This window comes from Hyperolius riggenbachi, chromosome 6, assembly GCF_040937935.1.
Source record: "Hyperolius riggenbachi isolate aHypRig1 chromosome 6, aHypRig1.pri, whole genome shotgun sequence".
NCBI classification, from domain to species: domain Eukaryota; kingdom Metazoa; phylum Chordata; class Amphibia; order Anura; family Hyperoliidae; genus Hyperolius; species Hyperolius riggenbachi.
Window position 1 is genome coordinate 264,449,704 of NC_090651.1, and position 19,949 is coordinate 264,469,652.

General features: G+C 40.2%; 1 protein-coding gene across 9 annotated transcripts in view; it reads left to right on the top strand.

The window, feature by feature from the left end:
- NCAM1 (neural cell adhesion molecule 1) overlaps positions 1 to 19,949 on the top strand; it is a 485,915-nt gene that overhangs the window by 459,608 nt on the left and 6,358 nt on the right. For 5 of the 9 annotated variants that reach the window (XM_068240756.1, XM_068240758.1, XM_068240757.1 and 2 more), the window contains 3 exons: positions 8,748 to 8,955; positions 9,986 to 10,102; positions 12,792 to 13,526. In XM_068240756.1, coding sequence (XP_068096857.1) covers positions 8,748 to 8,955; positions 9,986 to 10,102; positions 12,792 to 13,526 — 1,060 coding nt within the window. The remainder of the gene's footprint in view (positions 1 to 8,747; positions 8,956 to 9,985; positions 10,103 to 12,791; positions 13,527 to 19,949) is intronic. The other 4 variants (XM_068240761.1, XM_068240767.1, XM_068240765.1 and 1 more) reach the window with 1 other exon arrangement.

Below are 19,949 nucleotides of genomic sequence, written 5' to 3' on the forward strand. Positions count from 1 at the left end.
CCACAGTGTTGCATAGCCTCGACCACTACTACACTGAGCTTTGATCGATTTTCAAGAGCTTTCCTTCTGGAATCTATTGAAAATTGATGTGATTTGTGTGGTGGGAATTGATTTGTTTCTGAATTGATTTCTTTCAGTGAGGAATCGATTATTTAAGAATATTGGGTGGAAATGTATATGTGTATGATCAGCTTTAGACTGGCAGCTTTGTCCTGTCCCAGAGATGTTGTCCTATTCATATCAAAAGATAGATTCAAGTACTTTATTTTTTAATCAGAAAAGTATTAAATATCACAAATAAAGAAATAAATGGCTACAGAGAGCAGAGATAGTGCTGTCTAGTTCAGCACTTACCTATAACTACTACATACTTTTCCTTAGGTAGGGTGGGTGAAACCTTACCTCTGTTGTCAGGCAGCATTTCCCCATATTGCTTGGACTGTATAAAGTCTTTTTTTGTTTTCGGTGGCCCTAGCTCCCATTCACTAATGATAGGCAGGCGACACAGTAAGAATTATATGCCAAAAGTAATCAGCACCACACCTGTTTTGTCTTTTGTAGGGCTATGTATATTTCTTTAGAAGTCCAGTTACCAGCTTGCCTGGTAAAAAAATTGGTTTCACTAAATTTAGTAAAGGTGACCTAGCTCAGAAAAGAACAACAGGTTGTGTGAAGAGTGTTGTATGTAAATCTTTGCGCAATGGAAAGGACCAAGAGGATGCCGGGGGACCTCGCGGACTACTGGGGGCTGGAAGAAGCCCCGGGTAAGTCCAAATTTTCAATTTGTGCCTCTTCTCAGGGTCCCTTTAAATAGCAAATCACAGGTGAGAGATGTCAACCAATTAGCTAAAAGCTGTTAATTCATCTACTGTTGTGTAGTTAACCAGTACCCATTATCTCTGGTTTGGCCACCACAGCCTCATCTTCCCTGTGAGTGGAGATGTGCATATTAAGTAACTAATTAATTAACTGTCCAGTGCCACTTATTAGCAGTCACTAAGTCTGGGACTTTGTAATATTAGAGAATGATTTGCTGCAATTATAAAGCAAGATTTTTCTTTCTTTACTCACTAACCCTTACCAGTCAAACCAGAAGATGGAGCTCCAGAAAACTAAAAAGTGTTTTATCTTAAAGCATACCAGAAGTGAAAAAAAGAGAGTAGAGGAAAGCCTCTGGATTATGCAGATGCCCTTTTAATAATCATGCAAAATACCATAAACCAGTTTTTTTAATTTTTAATTAATTATGTAAAATATAAAAAATAAAACTTAGTGCCAAAATTAAAGGGAACCAGAGATCATGTAAAGAAAAGCTGTTATACATACATGGGGCTTCCTCCAGCTCCATACGCGCTGATCGATCCCATGCCGCCGTCCACCGCTGCCCGCAACTACGAGAACCGGCTTCCGTCGCTGACATCATCGGAGCCAGGCTACGCAGGAGAAGTGCGCCCTCTACCTATCTCTCCAGCGGCCGCTGCAGAGATACGCAAAGAGCGCACTTTTGCTACGCTAGACAGAGTCCGACTGACGGAAGAGCGGGGAGCCGGTTCTCGTTGTTGCGGGCAGTGGTTGATGGCGGCGTGGGATCAATCAGCGCGTATGGAGCTGGAGGAAGCCCCAGGTATGTATAACAGCTTTTCTTTACATGATCTCTGGTTCTCTTTAATATATAAAAGTAAAGTGAATATAGTACACAAGCCACTTGTTCATTTGATGTTTGCCTGGAACTCGAAGAGAAAATCATATATCTACTCTAAGGAGAGAACGTATTTTCCAAGCAGTGTTAATATTAATTAAAGGCTAGCCTATTATTTGCCTAGAAAATGTTGACGTAATTCAGGCACTGCAAACTTTGATAAAGCAAATACTAAATCTCTAAGTATTGATTCAGAATCCCGATTCATAAGCAACTATGAATGGATCCTGAAAACAGATCCACTTCTCTCCATGTTCAGGATTAACTGGTTATCAAAGATTCTCCAGTAGAATCCAGCAGTTCCAATACTGTAGGAACAAGGTGCTGGTTAAGGACTGGAGATTGAAGCTCCCAATGTGAGATAAAAGCAGCGCATTGGTAGAATGGCAAGGTGGAGGTAAGTGATATTATTGGCACATCACACTCACCACCATCTACTGAACATGGATCTACACTACTAATAATTTGTAGAATGTTTTAAGTATTCTAATTTCAGGCGACATGTACACTTCAGGTGTAGTAACCTGCATGAACTCCAACAACTAAATGTATTCTCATTTTAAAATAAAAGTGCCAACTACTTTGTTCTTTGTGTCATTTTGCATCTGTATACAATTTAAGCAATTCATTATAGCACTGATACGTTTTAGGAAAGGTACTAACCCCTATAAGGTCATGTCATGACATTACAGTGAGAAACTCTTGTATATACCTTATACGTTTTATGATTATTCTGTTGGTCATGTTTATTCTTTAAGAAACTAAAAAACAAAAAAAGGCGAAAAACATGGTTTAAAGAAGTCATTAGAAATAACATAAAAGTGGAGGTTTTTGTGTGTGGCTGTAGCACAACAAATCCTTCCACAGATCATACACCATGTACCTGCAATAATCGTTTTCTGTACCTGGTCTGGATTCTCAAATACATTCTTATCAATGCTTTCAAAACTGAGAACTAAACCCAGCCCTCTCCTACACTTAGCCTTATCATAGCCATTGTGTATGTAGAAAATATTGGTACCAGGATCTTCTTGGGCGTACAACAGCTAGTTTAATAATTACATAGACTTTGAATGTATTCTGCACCTTTCAGACATTTTGTTAGGTTGGATGCATCTTACTATGTGACAGGTTCACTTTAAATGAAAGGATTGAATCATGCAGTTATTGAAAAGGCTTTATGATGTATTACAGATCTAAAACATATGGAACCAATTAGTCAGCAGCTAAAGTTTGGTAGATATAGGACGTAGATTAGTGGAGAACATGTGACCTGTAGACTTAAGGTGGCCATTAACAGTCCAATTTCTAGCGAAAAATCGTTTGAGCGATCAGAAATTCTTATCGGATTGGTTGTACATAATCTCCATTGGTGGACACAATCGGTTATGAACGAGTGAAAAAAATGTCGTCCGAATGAATTTTCGGCGAACCAAAATTTGGATTTTCTTGTTGGTTGTGATAGATAGGAAGCAAAGATTGGTTCATTGATGGTGTAGTGAACGATGTATTACAATATTTCACTTCCAATCAGAATTTCTGATCGCTCGAACAATTTTTCGCTAGAAATTGAACCGTTAGTGGCCAGCTTAAGTGTGGAGTAGTGTAAAAGATTTTGCATCCCTTGCCATGGTCATTTCAGAGCATAGCAAGATTTGCAAAAAACGTACTTTTAATAACGTCGGGACAGTTGGATCATGTATTATCTCCCTCCCAGGAGAACTTTAGTAAATAAGACCTACATTCATACTTCAATTACTGCTTCTGCAATTAACATTTCTCTATGGGTTTAGCAGGCTATTGGGGAGTCTTGGTTAGCTGATTCTAATTTAGTAAACTAATAAGTTAACTAATCTAGATTAGGGTAGTTTCAGTCTATCACAGGTCCTTATGCACACTTAATATACTTTTTTTACCTGGAACAAGTCAAGCCTTTTAAACATGATGCCTGCTATTAAATACTAAGGATGATTAATGATAAGCAAATATTTCAGAGTCCATGCAGGATTATGTACATTTTGTATGCAAATGTATGCAGCTTGAAAATGGACCAATCGGGCCCACCATGGTTTGAATCGATTGGTCCATTTTCAAGCTGCATACATTTGCATACAAAATGTACATAATCCTGCATGAACTTGGAAATATTTGCATCTCATTGATCATCCCAATTAAATACAGAGTTAAGGCTAGAATTATCTTCCTTTTCCATCCTCAAATCTATACATTCTTTTTATAATTAATATATCTTTAGGATTATAAAACTAGCTCTGTTTCAGTGATTAGGAGAAATGTTAAATAAGTTCAAATTCAATTCAAAAGATGTGGATTGCTAAGTATGGATATCTTGAATCATGCTTTGGTCCTGCTTGAATAAAGGTACGCTGAAGAATGTTTTTTAACAGCTCCATCTACATTTGTAAGACTCCCAAACATGTACTACTCTACTAGTACGTATGTTGGACACCTTTTAATTAAGGTAACTTTGTTTTTGCTTCAAACTCACATGAACCTCTTTGTGTTTCCCTTCCGTATCTTGGCTAAATCCATCACACTGCTTGTTGAAAGGACCTGTTTGTGAGTGCAGTTTTTTAAGAGGAATGGATGGAGCATGTATGTATAAAACATGAAAAGATGCAAAAAGCCATATATATCCATAAACTTCTATTGTGTACAGTTAATTTCACTGGTGGAGAATTTCCTATTAATAAAATTCTAGAAAAAAAGATAAGATGCCTCGTGTATTTTTGAGTCTTTTGTAAAAAAGCTGGAGCAATTAGTTCAGAAAATGCAATGCTATGTAGGTTAAGATCACTGTAACAAAATGCTTCTTACTAATGCTCAACACACACCATACAATCTTGGTTGTTCAACCTTACCACTTTCATGTGGTATAAGAGCTTATCCAATCAATCATTCAAGGTATTTTCAATCTGTTGGCCCTTATAATACATAGATTTGGTAAATCTGTACAACCAAGATTGTATGGTGTGTGTTGAGCTTTATTCTACTGTAGGTGTGTTTTTTCAGGCAATTGTTCTTATTCCAAATCTGTGGGCAATAAAAAAAACAAAATATGCTTAGCCTAGGCTATGGTGTCATGCAGCCTTCTGTCCCAAAGCATTCTGGAAGATCGTGTGGTGTTCATGCTCACTTGACAGAGCAATAAAACAAAAAAAAATCTAAAATGATTTGCATTAACAGCAGTTTAGTTGCTTGTATCTCTGATAAATTGAAGAATATCAGGATGAGGTATAATGTTATAATGTGCAATTTATTTACTAAATCATTTAAAAAATAACCTCTTGAGGACCATGGGCTTAAACCTCCCTAGTGACCAGTCCATTCTGTACAAAATTGGTCACTGCAGCTTTAAGGCCAAGTTGCAGGGCCGCACAACTCAGCACACAAGTGATTCCACCCCCCCTCCTTTTGTCCCCACCAACAGAGCTGTATGTTGGTGGGGTCTGATCGCCCCTGCAGTGGTTTTTTTTTTATATAAATATTTATGTTCTTTTTTTTTTATGAAATTTGTGTATTTTTTTGAATATTTTTTTTCCCTCTCTCCCTTCCACTACCCAGGCAGCCAATAATGGCGATCGGCAAGCATAGGCTTCAGCCTATGAGAGCCGATCGCTCTCTATTGCCCCAGGGGGACAGCCGTGTCACACGGCTGTCCCCAGTACAGCGCTGCTGCAGATCGCAGCGCTGTACAATACAATTAAGCGGCTGTTTTGCCGTTACAGTTTCTCGAGCAGCAATCGCTGCCCGGAGACTGAAGGCGGAGCTTTGCTCCACCCACCAAGCAGGAGATGCGCCTGCACACGATCTCCTGCAAATGCAAGCCCCAGGACTTTACGCCGATCGGCGTTAGGCGGTCCTGGGGCTGCTGCCACGGCCACGCCCATGACGTGGTCTGCTAGTGGTTAATATTCTAAAACTCAATTGTATTCATTAAAGGGAACCTAAACCCTAGGGAAAAAATGAGTTTCACTTACTTGGGGCTTTTACCAGCCCACTGCAGCCATCCTGTGCCCTTGGCGTCACTCCTGGATCCTCTGGTCCCCCACCGACAGCTAGTTTCTCTTCTGATGACTCGTAGACGGCAGGCCGCCATGCGTATTATTACACACGTTACCGCGGTAGCAGGACGCTATAGCGGGTGTCAATACGTGTCTTTGTACACGTTGACACCCACTGTAGCGTCCTGTTAACACGGTAACACATATCACACCATCTCATGCATACTGCCTAACTCCACACCTCAAACCCATCCAATCCTACAGACATCATGACCCCCTCCCATCTCCCTCCTCCCCCACACCCTCTCATGCACTCCCCCCCCCCCCCCCACCCCCATCCATTCAAAACAAGGCCTCTGTTTATTTTAAGTTTCAAAGTTGAAAACCATTATGCTGTTAGCTTGCTCTCAGTGGTTCTTACTTTGGTGACATCACTGTAGGACTCAACTGAAGAAAGAAGTGATTCAGGCAGATTTTAGCACCACATAGAAGCCAATGTTTTACTTTGTTGCTTTATCCAGTGGTGGACAATATAATCTTCTGAGGTAATATATGTCAAAACTTTAGGAAACTGGTCAATAAGAATTGATAATAGGAAGATTGCATTAGATATTTCTGTTAATATCGACAGACATATTGTATATGGGTGAGATGCCTCCGGCTAGTAAATGCAGTGTTTCTAAGTAGTGGCTGGATAGTGTAATGGTTAAGGGCTCTGCCTCTGACACAGGTAACCTCAGTTCGAATCATGGCTCTGCCTATTCAGTACGCCAGCACCTATTCAGTAGGAGACCTTGGGCAAGACTCCCTAATGCTGCTACTGACTATAGAGCATGTCCTTGTGGCTGCAGCTTTTGCACATTGAGTCCGCCAGGAGAAAAGTGTCTGTCTGTCTGTCTTAAACAAATATTCATATAACAGACTGTGCAAAAAAAGTTAATACTCCACTTCAACACTAAACTTGCATTCATAGAAGGGTTAACCAAAACTGGTATTTGGGGTCAACCCTATATATACTGAAGAAGATACATACATAACAGATGACTGAATATGGTATCTTTGTGCGCACTCATAAAGCAGATCATGGAAATTACACTCCATTTTAAAAACCAACAAGTTAATGTTTTCAAGACAAAAGATACTGGCCCTATTTTAATTCACTTTTTTCCCCAAGTCCCGAGTTTTCTCCGAAGAGATAAGGTTTCTTCTTCTGTTTAAAATAACTTTAAAGGGCTCTCCAATTAAAAAAAAAAGTAGGTGAAAAGTACTGTATTTTCTTTCTGGTGGCTTCAAAGGAATTTTATTGAAGGTGTAAAAATACTACCTAGAAGGAAAAGTGAATTCAGTAAGGGCCAAAGGCCTCAATTCACTAAGCTTTATCAAACACTTTATCGAATGTTTGATAATTTACCTCATGGGTAAAATCTAATTTTAAATTCACTAAGATGTTATAGATTTATTGAACGTTTTATTGATAAAACATTCGATCAATATGTAACATCTTAGTGAATTAAAAATTAGATTTAACCCATGAGGTAAATTATCAAACGTTCGATAAAGTGTTTGATAAAGCTTAGTGAATTGGGGCCAATGTGTTTTTACCTTGTCGTGCAGCTACTACTCTCAAAATTCCCATTAAGAAAAACATTAAAAGCTCTTATTCTGTCACACATGGAAATTTAATGTGGCAAATGTTAGGCAAACTTAACATCAGCTGTGTAGTATGAAGGCCCAGTCTGTTCAAATAATGTCCAATCCAGCTGACCTCATATCATCTCTGCTGTATGGTATGTTCGTCCCTATGGAGATGAGGAGTTAACATTAGGAACTCCAGTTGTGAAAATTGTAAGTAGATTTGGTGGGAAAAAAACATCTTGACAAACTACTATTCTACCGAACAGCGTTGATTTCATGGCCTGGGAATTCAGTCTAAAGGTGGTCAGGAGACACTTGTGTACAGTTCTTCAACACTGACGCAATACTATTTCAGTTTTTACTGTTTAAAAAATGTAAAAGAACTAATGTAAATCATTCTTGCTTCAAATGTGTTGATCACAAAAGAAGGCTTTTTTAGTTGTAACCCAAAGGGCTTGATTCACTAAAGCGTGCTAACAGTTAGCACGCTGGGGAAAAGCCCATTATCACACCTAAACTTAGTTTAGGCATGATAAAATAAACTTGCGCGCAAAGTCCTGTGCGCAGCGCCCATTAAACCCTATGCGACATTGCGCGCGCACTGGACTTTGCGTTCGGGACTTTGCGCACGAGTTTATACCTCAAAACGGTGCTAACCTACTTAGTGCAATGGTTATCACGCCCAAAAGTCTTTAGGCGTGCTAAGTAGGTTAGCACCGCTTTGTGAATCAAGCCCCTAGATGCAATTTCCTCGACTAAGTGTGCCTTAACAAGCACGCATTTTACTATACTCCTTTGAATTCTTTTGAATTCAATATTTAAATGTTCAGATATTTTATTGTACAGTGCAAGTCAATACTGTTAAGGTAAATGTAGGTAATGTCAGTTTAAAATAGAGTTGACTGTGGATTCTTGGCATTTGTTCTGCAAGCATTTCTAAGTGACTTTTCAAGGAAGGCCCGATTTTATTAAGTAAAATAGTACAATGCATCAAATGTCTTTTCTATACACGTGTCCTTCTGTAGTAGTGTAGCCTGCAGTGTTCATGCCATGCCTGACAATTTAGTCCTGTTACAGTGTCTACCATTGCTCCAAACAGCATAACCAGGTTCTTAAAGGTATTTTGGTGAAAATGACAGTACAAAAGCCATGTGCACCAAGTCTTTATTCTTTGACCTCTATTTCATGCATTATTACTAATTACTAATTTATACAAGCATAGTTCAGCTATATAACTTCAGTTACCATTGTATTAAACTCCAGAATGCAGCCTAACCTGCTCTCATCAGTATTCTTTACTAGGATATGTACACCCCCATTCATTACTTCTTGTATAACATGTCACCTCATATCTAACAATAGCATTTTTGCTTTTTCTTTTTTCTCCTAAGCTACTACAAGCACCAGCACTGGACTGGGTACTGGAGCCATTGTCGGTATTCTTATTGTCGTCTTTGTTCTTCTGTTGGTGGCTGTTGATGTGACTTGCTACTTCCTGAACAAATGTGGTCTGCTAATGTGCATTGCGGTCAATTTCTGTGGAAAGGCTGGACCTGGAGCCAAAGGCAAAGACATTGAAGAAGGAAAGGCTGCTTTTTCGTAAGTCCTGCTTATTTCTTTTTAAAAGACATTATGACTCTAAAATGATTTTAAGACATTATTTTGCGTAGGCCCTTTAAAGTAAAACTGAGGTCTAATACCTATGGAGAAGAAAGGCCCCGGATCCTATTGAGCCTTCCCTGTCCTTTCTTGGTCCCCTCATTTCAGTGCCATCCCCACCCCTCCACATATTTGACCAATTGGTCGAATACCCTTTCAGGGTCCCTCAAAAGACTTTGGGGGCATTCATGTCCCAGAGTGCTCACGAAGTCGGACGTACTCCGTGCTGCGCATAAAAGAGCATGCAGAAGCTCGCACATGCGCAAAACGGAGCTCTTCATCTTGGGGAGCATTCGTGGACATGAGTGCTCCTGAAGCCTTCTGAGGGCTCTGGTAGGTGGCATCACTTCACCGGGGGACAGGCCTGGAATGAGGGTTCCGAGAGGGAACAGGGAAGGCTCTATAGGATCCAGAGACTTCCTTCTCCATAGGTATCTGCTTTTAAAAGAAAAAAAAGTACAGGTTTGATTTAAGTACATGTGCTTTCATATATCTGTTTATATACTTGCTCTGTAAAACACCACAAAATATACAATAATAATAATAATATATACAGTATTTTAGAATGGGTAAATTCATGCAAAAACCTTTTTCTGATATCTGTACAATTATTTTTAGTATCAATTCATGCTTTCAGAAATGGCAGTTCTCTACAGAGCTTTACTGGATTAGTAAAATATATTTAATTGTAATTGAAGTGTGGACGGATGGAAAATAAATCTAGGGCAATTGCTAAAGATGTTCTCAAGACCACAAAATAATAGTTATGTTGCTACTCTACTAATTCTTTCTCTCTGTCTCTCTGTTCTGTGGGTTGTGAGATGTACCACCACTGATACATCCACTGCATGCAACCTAAGGGGGGGGTTGTGGCCCCAGGGGGTTACATTTCTGTTAGCAAGAGAACTAATATGCATCTGTCCCTGCAGATTGCAGATCTAGAAAATGACCTACATAATGTTTTTCACAGGAAAGATGAATCTAAAGAGCCCATAGTTGAAGTACGAACAGAAGAGGAGAGGACACCAAATCACGATGGTAGCAACCAGACTGAACCCAATGAGACCACTCCACTCACAGAGCCTGAGTACGTGTGAACATTTATTTTGTGGTTGTATTTTGGGTAGGGATATGCATTAATGAAGGGGAGGACTGATTCATGAAGCATTACAAAGTTTTCATTTGCTAGTTTCTGTAATGTGAGAAGTATACAGTTGCAAATTAAAAAGAAAGAATATGATCGACTCCTTTATCATGGACCAAAGATGAAGAACATAATCTTGGCCATCGCCAACTATGTAGAGTGAACATAGCAAAGCTGAAAAATAACTTCTTTAGTGGATCATTCCTGTTATGAGAAACCTAATACATTGTATTTTAGATTAGCGTAAAGCTGACAAGTCATTTATATATTCATAAACATGAACTGAACTAAATGGTGACACAACAGCTTGGAACTATCAAAGGTTCCAACATTCGATGTGAATTTGGAAATACCTATGCTGACCAACTCCTATGAAAGTGAAATGATTATCCAACATGTTATATTACACCTCTCTTAGCAACTAATTATTTTTCTATCCTGAATTTGTAAATTTTAGTTTACATAAAAGCAAATCCTAAAGTCAGCACCGTTGAATTTCTGTGTCTACAAAAAAAAATCCATAAAGCTTACAAACTGAGAATATAATTTCCCACAGTATATCAGGTTAAAGCATGACTAAGTAGCCAATGCATACCTACATGTAGGTAGCTGGAGTAAGTTAAATCAGAATATTTTTCAGTTTTCACTAGTTTTTAGTAGATAATAGATCTAAATATAGCTATACTGATCACAGTATAAAATACTGTATAAACACCAGGGATTTGTTAAAGAGGTTCTTTCGCGTAAAAAGTAGGCAGTTAAAAAATGTGACAGATGACAGGTTTTGGGCCAGTCCATCTTTTTAAGGGGGATTCTCAGGGCTTTCTTTGTTTTCAACAGCATTTCCTGAACAACAGTTGCAAAATCTAACTGACATAATAGTGTGCAAGTGAGTAGGGAGGCTGGAAGGTATCTTGCTATTTTGGCAGTTAAACTGCTGTTCAGGAAATGCTGTTGAAAATAAAGAAAGCCCTGAGAATCCACCTTAAAAAGATGGACTGGCTCAAAAACTGTTATCTGTCACATTTTTTAACTGCCTACTTTTTTTGCGAAAGAACCCCTTTAAATAACTGGAATATGCAGAACTGAGTGAGTACATATTATATCACCTCTTCGCAGTTGGGTGCTGAGTCGATGTTTTTTTCCCTTTGATGCTGCAGGATTGTACCTCTGTGACCAATTAAAATGAAAAAAGTGAGGTGGCTTACCTCAATAAAGAAAAATTTGTATAATAAACAACAAACTTTAATTTGCACTGACAACACATTTTGTGGGTGTTTGCCCACTTCCTCAGGCTGAATACAGTTCCAAAGTAGTAATAAGACCAAGCAAAAGGCGCCTTTTTGCTTTGGCTTATTACTACTTTGGCACTGTGTTAATGCAGTTTTATCTGGGTGCCTCTTTTCCCCCTTGTGTTACCCATCCTGCTTTTGGAGGGGTATTCTATTTGGTCAGGAGTGTTTTCACCACCCCCATAACCATCTAGAGTTTTTCTTTACAAAGAGAGCGACCGCGTCCAGCCCAACTGGACACCTGAGTGGAGTTGGGTTTGTGCATCTCCACCTGCCTATAGTGATTGATTGCATGTCTTTTGTGAGTACCTTCTTTTGTGAGTACCACAATTTACACCTTTAACCACTGTTGTGACATACTGCACCATTTGGGCTCCCGTTGTCTCTGTGCATTTTTCCTTTCAGGGTGTTCTTTGATCACCCTGCACAACTGCTTCTGAGTATAGGGACTGTACAATGTCACATTTCTGTGAAATCCTTGAAGGGAGTAAAAATCAACTGTAATTGGATTTGTTTCTTGTTAAAACCACTCGAAAAAAAAGTTGGGGTGAGCCAAAAAACAGCAATGATTCAGTTAAATATAGTGAAAGGTTTTTTTTTTTTTTTACATTTTTCTTCATACAGTACAGTGCTTTGCATTAAATATTTTTCTATAAATATGTTTGGATTCTGGAATGAATCATCTGAGTTTCAATTAATGCTTATGAAGAGATTGGCTTTGGATTGCAAGCATGCTTCTGGAACGAATTATGCTTGTAAACCAAGGTTCCACCGCATAACACAAAACTGAACTATTCAATTGGTAAAATATATAATTGACACAATAAACCTTCAAAACACCAGCATTCAAAATATTTTTCTGATGTACTACAGTGCATTTACTGGTGCAAACAAGCATCATTGTAGATCTTGTCCTCTGCATTTTGGCTCAGTTTTATCCTAGGAGAATGCAGGGAAAAGTAATAAGTGTGAAAAAGCCCTAAGGCAGAGTAACATTTGTACTAAATGTATCTTACATTGGAGAAATTGTTTTTATTTAAGAGGGAAACTTTTGTGGAATTAGATTACCTGGAAGAGAGACACAAGATGCTTTAGCGAGACATACTAACTGAAATAAACAGCTTTCCTATTTTTCTTTTTCAACCTGCTTTTGTCCAATATGGTTATTAACAAACGTTTATCTGTCCTAATTCAATAATCAGTCCAATGTACTCAACCTCTGTGTAAACCAATGTGCTTGTGCTTTTCTCTTCTTTGCTTCCTTGTGTTGCCTTCACTCGTTTTCTTCATTGTCTGTTCTTTCTTTCTCTTCTCCTTCTCTGTTCCTATGCTTCTTCCAGGCATCCAGCTGATACTACAGCTACTGTTGAGGATATGCTGCCTTCTGTTACCACGGTCACGACTAATTCTGATACTATCACTGAAACCTTTGCTACTGCACAAAACAGCCCCACGAGTGAGACCACTACTCTCACCTCTAGCACGGCTGCTCCACCACCTGATGCAAATTCAATTCCGTCAAGTCAGGCAACTCCATCTAAAACAGAGGCATCATCAGCTTCCTCGCCTCCTGCTGCAGCTTCTCCCAAAGTGGCTCCATTGGTAGATCTCAGCGATACTCCATCCTCCAACAACCCATCTAATGCTGTATCCAATCAAGGGGGGGTTCTGAATCCCACTGCTGCCACTGCCGCACCTGAAACTCCCAAAGCTACCAAACCAACAGCTCCAGCCCCACCAAGTACCACTAGTCCCCCAGCCACTCCTGATAAAGCAAAGCAGGAACCATCAGGTACCAAGAGCCCTGAAAAGGAAGCAGTACAGCCCAGCAAAGTGAAAAGTCCAACGGAGGCTCCTAAGAATGAGGCAGCTTCAGTCAGCAACACAAAACCCTCCCAGGGTGAGGACTTTCAAATTGATGGAGGGACCTTCAAGACTCCAGAAATTGACCTTGCAAAGGATGTTTTTGCAGCTCTTGGAACTTCTTCTTCTGCCCCTGTGGCTAGTGGGAAAGCTCCTGAGCTGGGTTCTTCCACTGCAGACACCTCTGTACCGCCTGCTTCATCAAAGACCGAGTATGACCACTCTTAATCCTGTGTGTTTAATTTGTCTTGTGTTGTCATTTGTCAGTGTTGTGAAGTGTTCAGACTTGTGGTTGTCTTGTGTAGCACCCTTGCTTTTAACTAACATTGAAGTTATGCAGATGAATATCCTCTATTTTTTCCTTTCTGTATCATGCACTCCTTAACTATTGATTTTATTTTTATTTTCTGGTACACCTATTTCAGTAAATATAGGTGCCTATTAATTGTACAGTTTTCCAAATGCTTGACTGGCCAATCAGATCTAATTCAGCATTTAAGGAGCCTTATACAAAACCACTTGCTATTGAGCAATATCTTGCTGGATGCTTCCTTCATCCACGTGGCAGCATTTTGCAACAAAGCAGTGTAAGGCTATGGGGCATAGTTCTTCATTTCTTACCAATTCATGGATAAGAAAAAAATAAATGTTGTTTCTTGATGATGGGAAACTGCTCTTAATCACTTTAGGACTGTGGGTCTAAGGCCCCTTAAAGGGGTTCTGTGGAGTCATCCAATAAACAAAAACGGACACTTACCTGGGGCTTCTATCGGCCCCCTACAGCTGTTATGTCCCGTGCCGTCCTCCTCCGATCACCCGTTCCCGCCGCCAGTCCCGGTCTAATTACGCATGTCACGCGTCTGAGTGGCTGTGGCGGCGCATGTGAGCTCATGTCTCCGGGAGCTAACTGCGCAGGTGCAGTACAAGAAAACCTCGTACTGCGCCTGCGCAGTAAACTACCCGAGACGTGAGCGGGAGTGCACATTATTCATCTTCTTAGACAAATAATTGGCCGGTAGGCGGGGAACGAGTGATTGAAGAAAGACGCTGGACATAACAGCGCTGGACATAACAGCTACAGGGGGCTGATAGAAGCCCCAGGTAAGTGTCTGTTTTTGTTTATTGGATGATTCACAAGAACCCCTTTAAAGGATACATGAGTGAAAATTAATAAGTGCTAACCTATTTACCTGGGGCTTCCTCCAGCCTCTTGAAGTCTCCGTGTCCCTCGTCGCGGCTCTGCTGGCAGCCACTCTTCTGTGGTCCCCTAGCATTCACATAGCCAGGAGTGTTCTGCACAGGCATAATACTACTGCGCCTGCGCAGAGCTCGGTATCTCCTGACCGAAATATGGAGCTCTGTTTTCAGCATGTTAGCAGAGTGAGCTGGTACATCGACGACAGATTGGCACAAATGGCAAGAGTGACCAGACCGTGCAGCAAGAGTGTTTGAAATCTATACCCTGGCAGGAATAACAGGACAAAAACAGGGCATAGATTTCAATCACTGCCATCTGGAAGCGGTTAACATTACCTGAAGTAACAAATGACATGATGAGATAGAGACCAGTACATATAGTACCAATTCTACTTAGAACATGTTTGTGTTTAAAAAAAAAAATTGTTGTTTGAAGGATTAATATATTAGAGCATGGTCTGTGCAGACAGGAGAAGTTGAATTGCAGCACATAGAAGCCAAAGCACTTGAACAGTATCTGGCTAAAGAAACACTCCTGATAACAAGATAGTTCTGAAAGGTTCAAAAGGTCATTACTTGTCCTTGTAAGAGCTGAATGTACCAGATTTTATGTTGCACTGACATGGTGTTAATGCATCAGACTTAGAATTACAACCCTTATTTGACATTAAAAATATGCGACTTCAGGAAAGTTCTACTTATCATTACTACAGCACGTATAATCAATTACCTCATAAGTTTATTTTCACTTCAGGTTTGCTTTAAAGAGACCAGTTTTCCATTAGGCATTGTGAACACAGATGTCAAAAGGGAGCACAAAGCATTTGTTTGCGCCCGCAGAACACCTGATTTGAGAGGCAAATGGGTTTGAGCTCCTGGTAGGCACTTGTCAAAGCATTCTATAATAGATGAAACCACCAGTATCCTGTCCTCCCCTGCACTCATCCTCCTAGACCAAGCCAGTCCTTTGTTTGGTTAAGCTGTCCCTGACCGTTTTCAGTCTCCTAAGTGTTATCAAAGGGCCTGGTCTATGCGGACAAGTGCAGGAGAGAAGAGGACGCTGGTGGTTCATTCCGTTACAGAATGTCTGCTCCTTTCTCCTTGTAAAATGCCTATTTGCAGGCAACTAACTCAGTCTTCTTTATGGCAAGTTAAGTTGTATGTGTTTTATGGTTTTATGGAATAAATGTATTTGTGGGGGTAATGCACCATTTAGCCGCAGTTTTTATATGAACTGTCGAGAATACTGTTTGTGACACAGTGATCCCACTGAATGCAATATATGACCACATTGGCTCATGATTAACAGTAGTGTATTTAGACTTTTCGGGGTCACTTTGGTGAGTACATATCAGAGTGGGGGTTTTGTTGGCAGTTTATACCATGAACTGCAGCACAGGGCTGTGGAGTCGGTACAAAAATCATCCGACTCCTCGGTTTATAAACCACCGACTCCAACTCTGACTCCAGGTACCCAAAATTGCTCTAACTCCTCGACTCCGACTCTTCAGCCCTGCTGCTGCATAGGGCTTTTCTTCAATTGAAGTGAAATTTCTGATGCATTAAAGATAGTGACACTATTTCATAAAAGTATAATCGTTATGTAATGAAAATGTATAAAATAATTATATTTTACATAGCTACCAATCACAACACTCATGTCATCCTATATAATAATTTGCAAGTGTCCCTGCGTCCTGTCCATGTGTCAGTGCTTTTGCACCACTGCGCATGTCAAGCACTGACAGATGTTGGGACAGGATGGGGCCAGGTGGGGTCCCGCTCGGAGGACGCACACACGCGGATGCTCGTGCGGACACGCGCTGTGATGCTGCGGCGAGGACTGACCTAGAGCCTGTTTTTAAACGTGCTTCGGTCACTAGTATTTAAATAACTTATAAATGAAAGAGGGAATTTCATTCGTATAGAGCATCCATTTCCAAATATTCACAGCCTTAATTTATATATTTAGTTATCATTATCTTTCAATATTTCATTATATGGAAATAATATAATAAGGCCCCAAACATCTGGATTCAGTCTCATTGCCATGTGAAATGTTGGTTTTGAAATGTCCATGATACTTACAAGAGCCAGCAACAAAAGAGGAAGTGAAATTGCTTGGCACTACTGACAATAATTGATTGCTTCATACACTTGGCTTCACAAAAAACTTGCATAAAAATCCATCTTGTACATAGCATGCAGTAAGAAGTGATACTTATTGTGTGCAGTGTTCGGGGATGTGGGTGCCGCTGGGTGCCGCTGGGTGCATGGCCTGACGACCGTTTCGCTTAATCAGCTTCTTCTGAGGCTTAGAGGTGCACATCTAAAGCGTTACTTTACTTTACATTCACACTTATGGCACTGCATTGCACTGTGCCAGAAGTATCTAATGAACTGCAAGCCCAATGCGTAGCCTACAGAGCACCACACGTAACACACAGTGTGAGAAGAGCAGAGTGGACAACTAGAGCACACTTTAAATGTAGTGTAAATGACACAGCATGGTGGATCACTGCGCGCATGGGGAAACCAACAAGCATCCCAGTGACGTACTTCCTAGCAGAGAGTTCATGAGCGGGGGGGGGGGGGGGCACTATACATATGACCCTGTTGGCCCACTCTGACACAGGGTCAGATGATTGTAGCTTTTTGCATTGCGGTGGGATGTGGCAGGAGCATCGCACCGCAATGCCAAAAAACAAGTGTCAGACCGGCATTGAGCAAACTTGAATGGAAGGTAGACTTATGAGATAACTTAACCATTTCAGATCGCAGGTGTTTTCACCTTCAGGACGAAGGCAATTTTCCCCTGTCAGCGCTCCTTCCATTCATTCGCCAATAATTTTATCACTACTTATCACACCTATATGATCTATATCTTGTTTTTTTTGCCACCAAATAGACTTTCTTTGGGTGGTACATTTTGCTAAGAATTATTTTATTCTAAATGCATTTTAACAAGAATAATAAGAAAAAAGGGGGGAAAAAATCATTATTTCTGTTTTAGGCCATTATAGTTTTAAAATAAAACGTTCTGCTGTGGATACAATCCACACATTTTATTTGCCTGCTTGTCCCGGTTATTGCAACGTTCGAAATATTTCCCTAGTACATTGTATGGCGCAAATATTTTATTTAGAAATAAATGCATCCATCACTAATTACAAGCCCATATAGGCTAAAGGTAATAAAGTATATAGTAATATACCTTCACAACATACATATTAAAAGTTTAGTCCCTGAGGTAATGATTTATGTATGTTTTTTAAACTGTAATTTGTTTTTATTTTTTAAACATGTTTTTATTTTTTTAGTTAATGGGCAGGGTGGGGAGTCAATAAGTTTTTAGTTAGTGTGTATTGTTTTTTTTTTTCCATTTTTACTTTAGTTTTACTTTTTGGCCACTAGGTCGTGCTAAGCACTCTCCAGGAATATACCAGGGAGTGCCAGATCTTTTTTTTTTTTTTTTACGTTTCAGTTCATAAATCAAATACCTCCTGATTGGAGGTATCTTGATTTTTTTTGCAGGGAATCGTTTGCCTCGGGGAACACTCGTTCCTCTTCAGCAATCAAACCCCTGTAATAGCAGCGGGGAACGAGCCGCCTGCACGAGGATACACATGCACAAGGGCAGCAACACTGCTGGACGGATATATTCGTCCAGATTGCCTTTGACTGGCAATTTTTGGACAAATATATCTGTCCAGATTGGCTTAAGTGGTTAATGTATTTGTAGCAGCAATGGAATTTGTACTATGGTTTCATATTCCTGGTTTCTGAAGTTTGCATAGCCGCCATTTCAATATGATGTAAAATCTGGTTCATTCAGCTGCCAAAAAAAGAAATAATTTAAATTTAAATTTGCTGTTTGACTGCTTCATTTGCTTACAGACAACACTGCTTTTTTAAGTCTTTGAATGCAACTCTTTCAGATTTTTTGCTTTGCTTTTAACCACTTGCCGACTGGATAACACCATATGGTGGCGGCAGAGTGGCTCTGTTGTTCCTCTGTTGTATGGCCGAGCAATAAACCATTAACGCCGTGCAGTGCTGAATTGTAAAAAAATGGCCTGGTCACTTGGGGATCTAAACCTCTGGTCCTCAAGTGGTTAACTTAATTAAAAAAAAAAAATCCACTGTGCTCACCTAGAAGGTAGCAGATGGTATTTTGCAGCCATTCAGGGGATTACTGCATGAGTGGAAAATGGATAACAATGGCTCCTGCTCCGTGCAGCCAAGTAATTACAGATATAGAAAGGTGGGAGTTTATGAACAATCCACACTTCAAGCAGAACTGTTGCCATCCTTTCAAAGTCAGTTATGAAAATGTTAAGCTGTCATCAATTTAAAATGTTTAATAGCATTAGAAAACAAGAAAAAAAACCATTAGAATACAAGAAAAAGAACAACTTGTTATTCATTAGGCTTTATTTATGCTGATTTTATAAAAAGTGCCATTTTCTTTTAAATTTAACATAAATGCATTCGTAGGAAATTCTTCAAAATAACCAATAACCTCCAACTCTCCCATGACATCAAATATAATTGCAAGTAAAGATTTATATTTTAGTTTTCAGGTTTATTTTGAATAGATACAATTATTTTATGAAATTGGTCATTTCGAGATATCACCACAATCTTCAGGGCCCTTCCACACTGAGGCATGGCAGTAAATTTACTGCACCCCACCGCAGCCTAATGTTAATCTATGGGGGAGTTAACACTCCCCACGTTGCGCCGGAAGTGCCCTGTTTAACCCACTTCAATACCTGCATTACCGCACGGCTCCTGCGACAATCTGTGTCGGGCTGCAAGTCATGTAAGTGTATGGTAACACGCGCACTTTTAAAAAACCTGTCACCATTATCTGCACAGCGCATGCTCGGAAGCGTATTTTAGAAGGTTGCCATTGGACACGTCATCAATTGCTGAACAGGAAGTGAGCGTCACTTCCTGCTTGGCCGGATACCAGATGGGGAATCCCGCATAGTAATTCGGTATTACCTAAAGGCTTGTGTCTTTCAGTGCGCTGCAGCTGCTGCACCACACCGCCAATATACAGTGTGAAGCCGGCATAAAGAGAATCCGAGCCGAAGCTTGGGTTCAGAAATAGATACTTACCTAAAGAGAGGGAAATCTCTGCATCCTAATGAAGCTTCCATTGCTGTCCTCCAGCCCCACTTGACAGGACCTCCTTTAACATTGAGGCTGCGCTCCTCCTCTGCCACGAGCGCAGCTGTGCTGCAGCCGCACAAGCATGGGCACGCAGATGCAGTAGCATGGAGCTGGCCATGCACGAGAGGCTCCAGCTTACTGCGCAGGCATTGCTGTATTCACAGAGGAACAGTATGGCCACACTCGTGACAGAAGAGGAGTGTTGCCCTAATGTGATTACCTACAAGCCCTTATTGCCAATCTTCTGGGGGTCCATG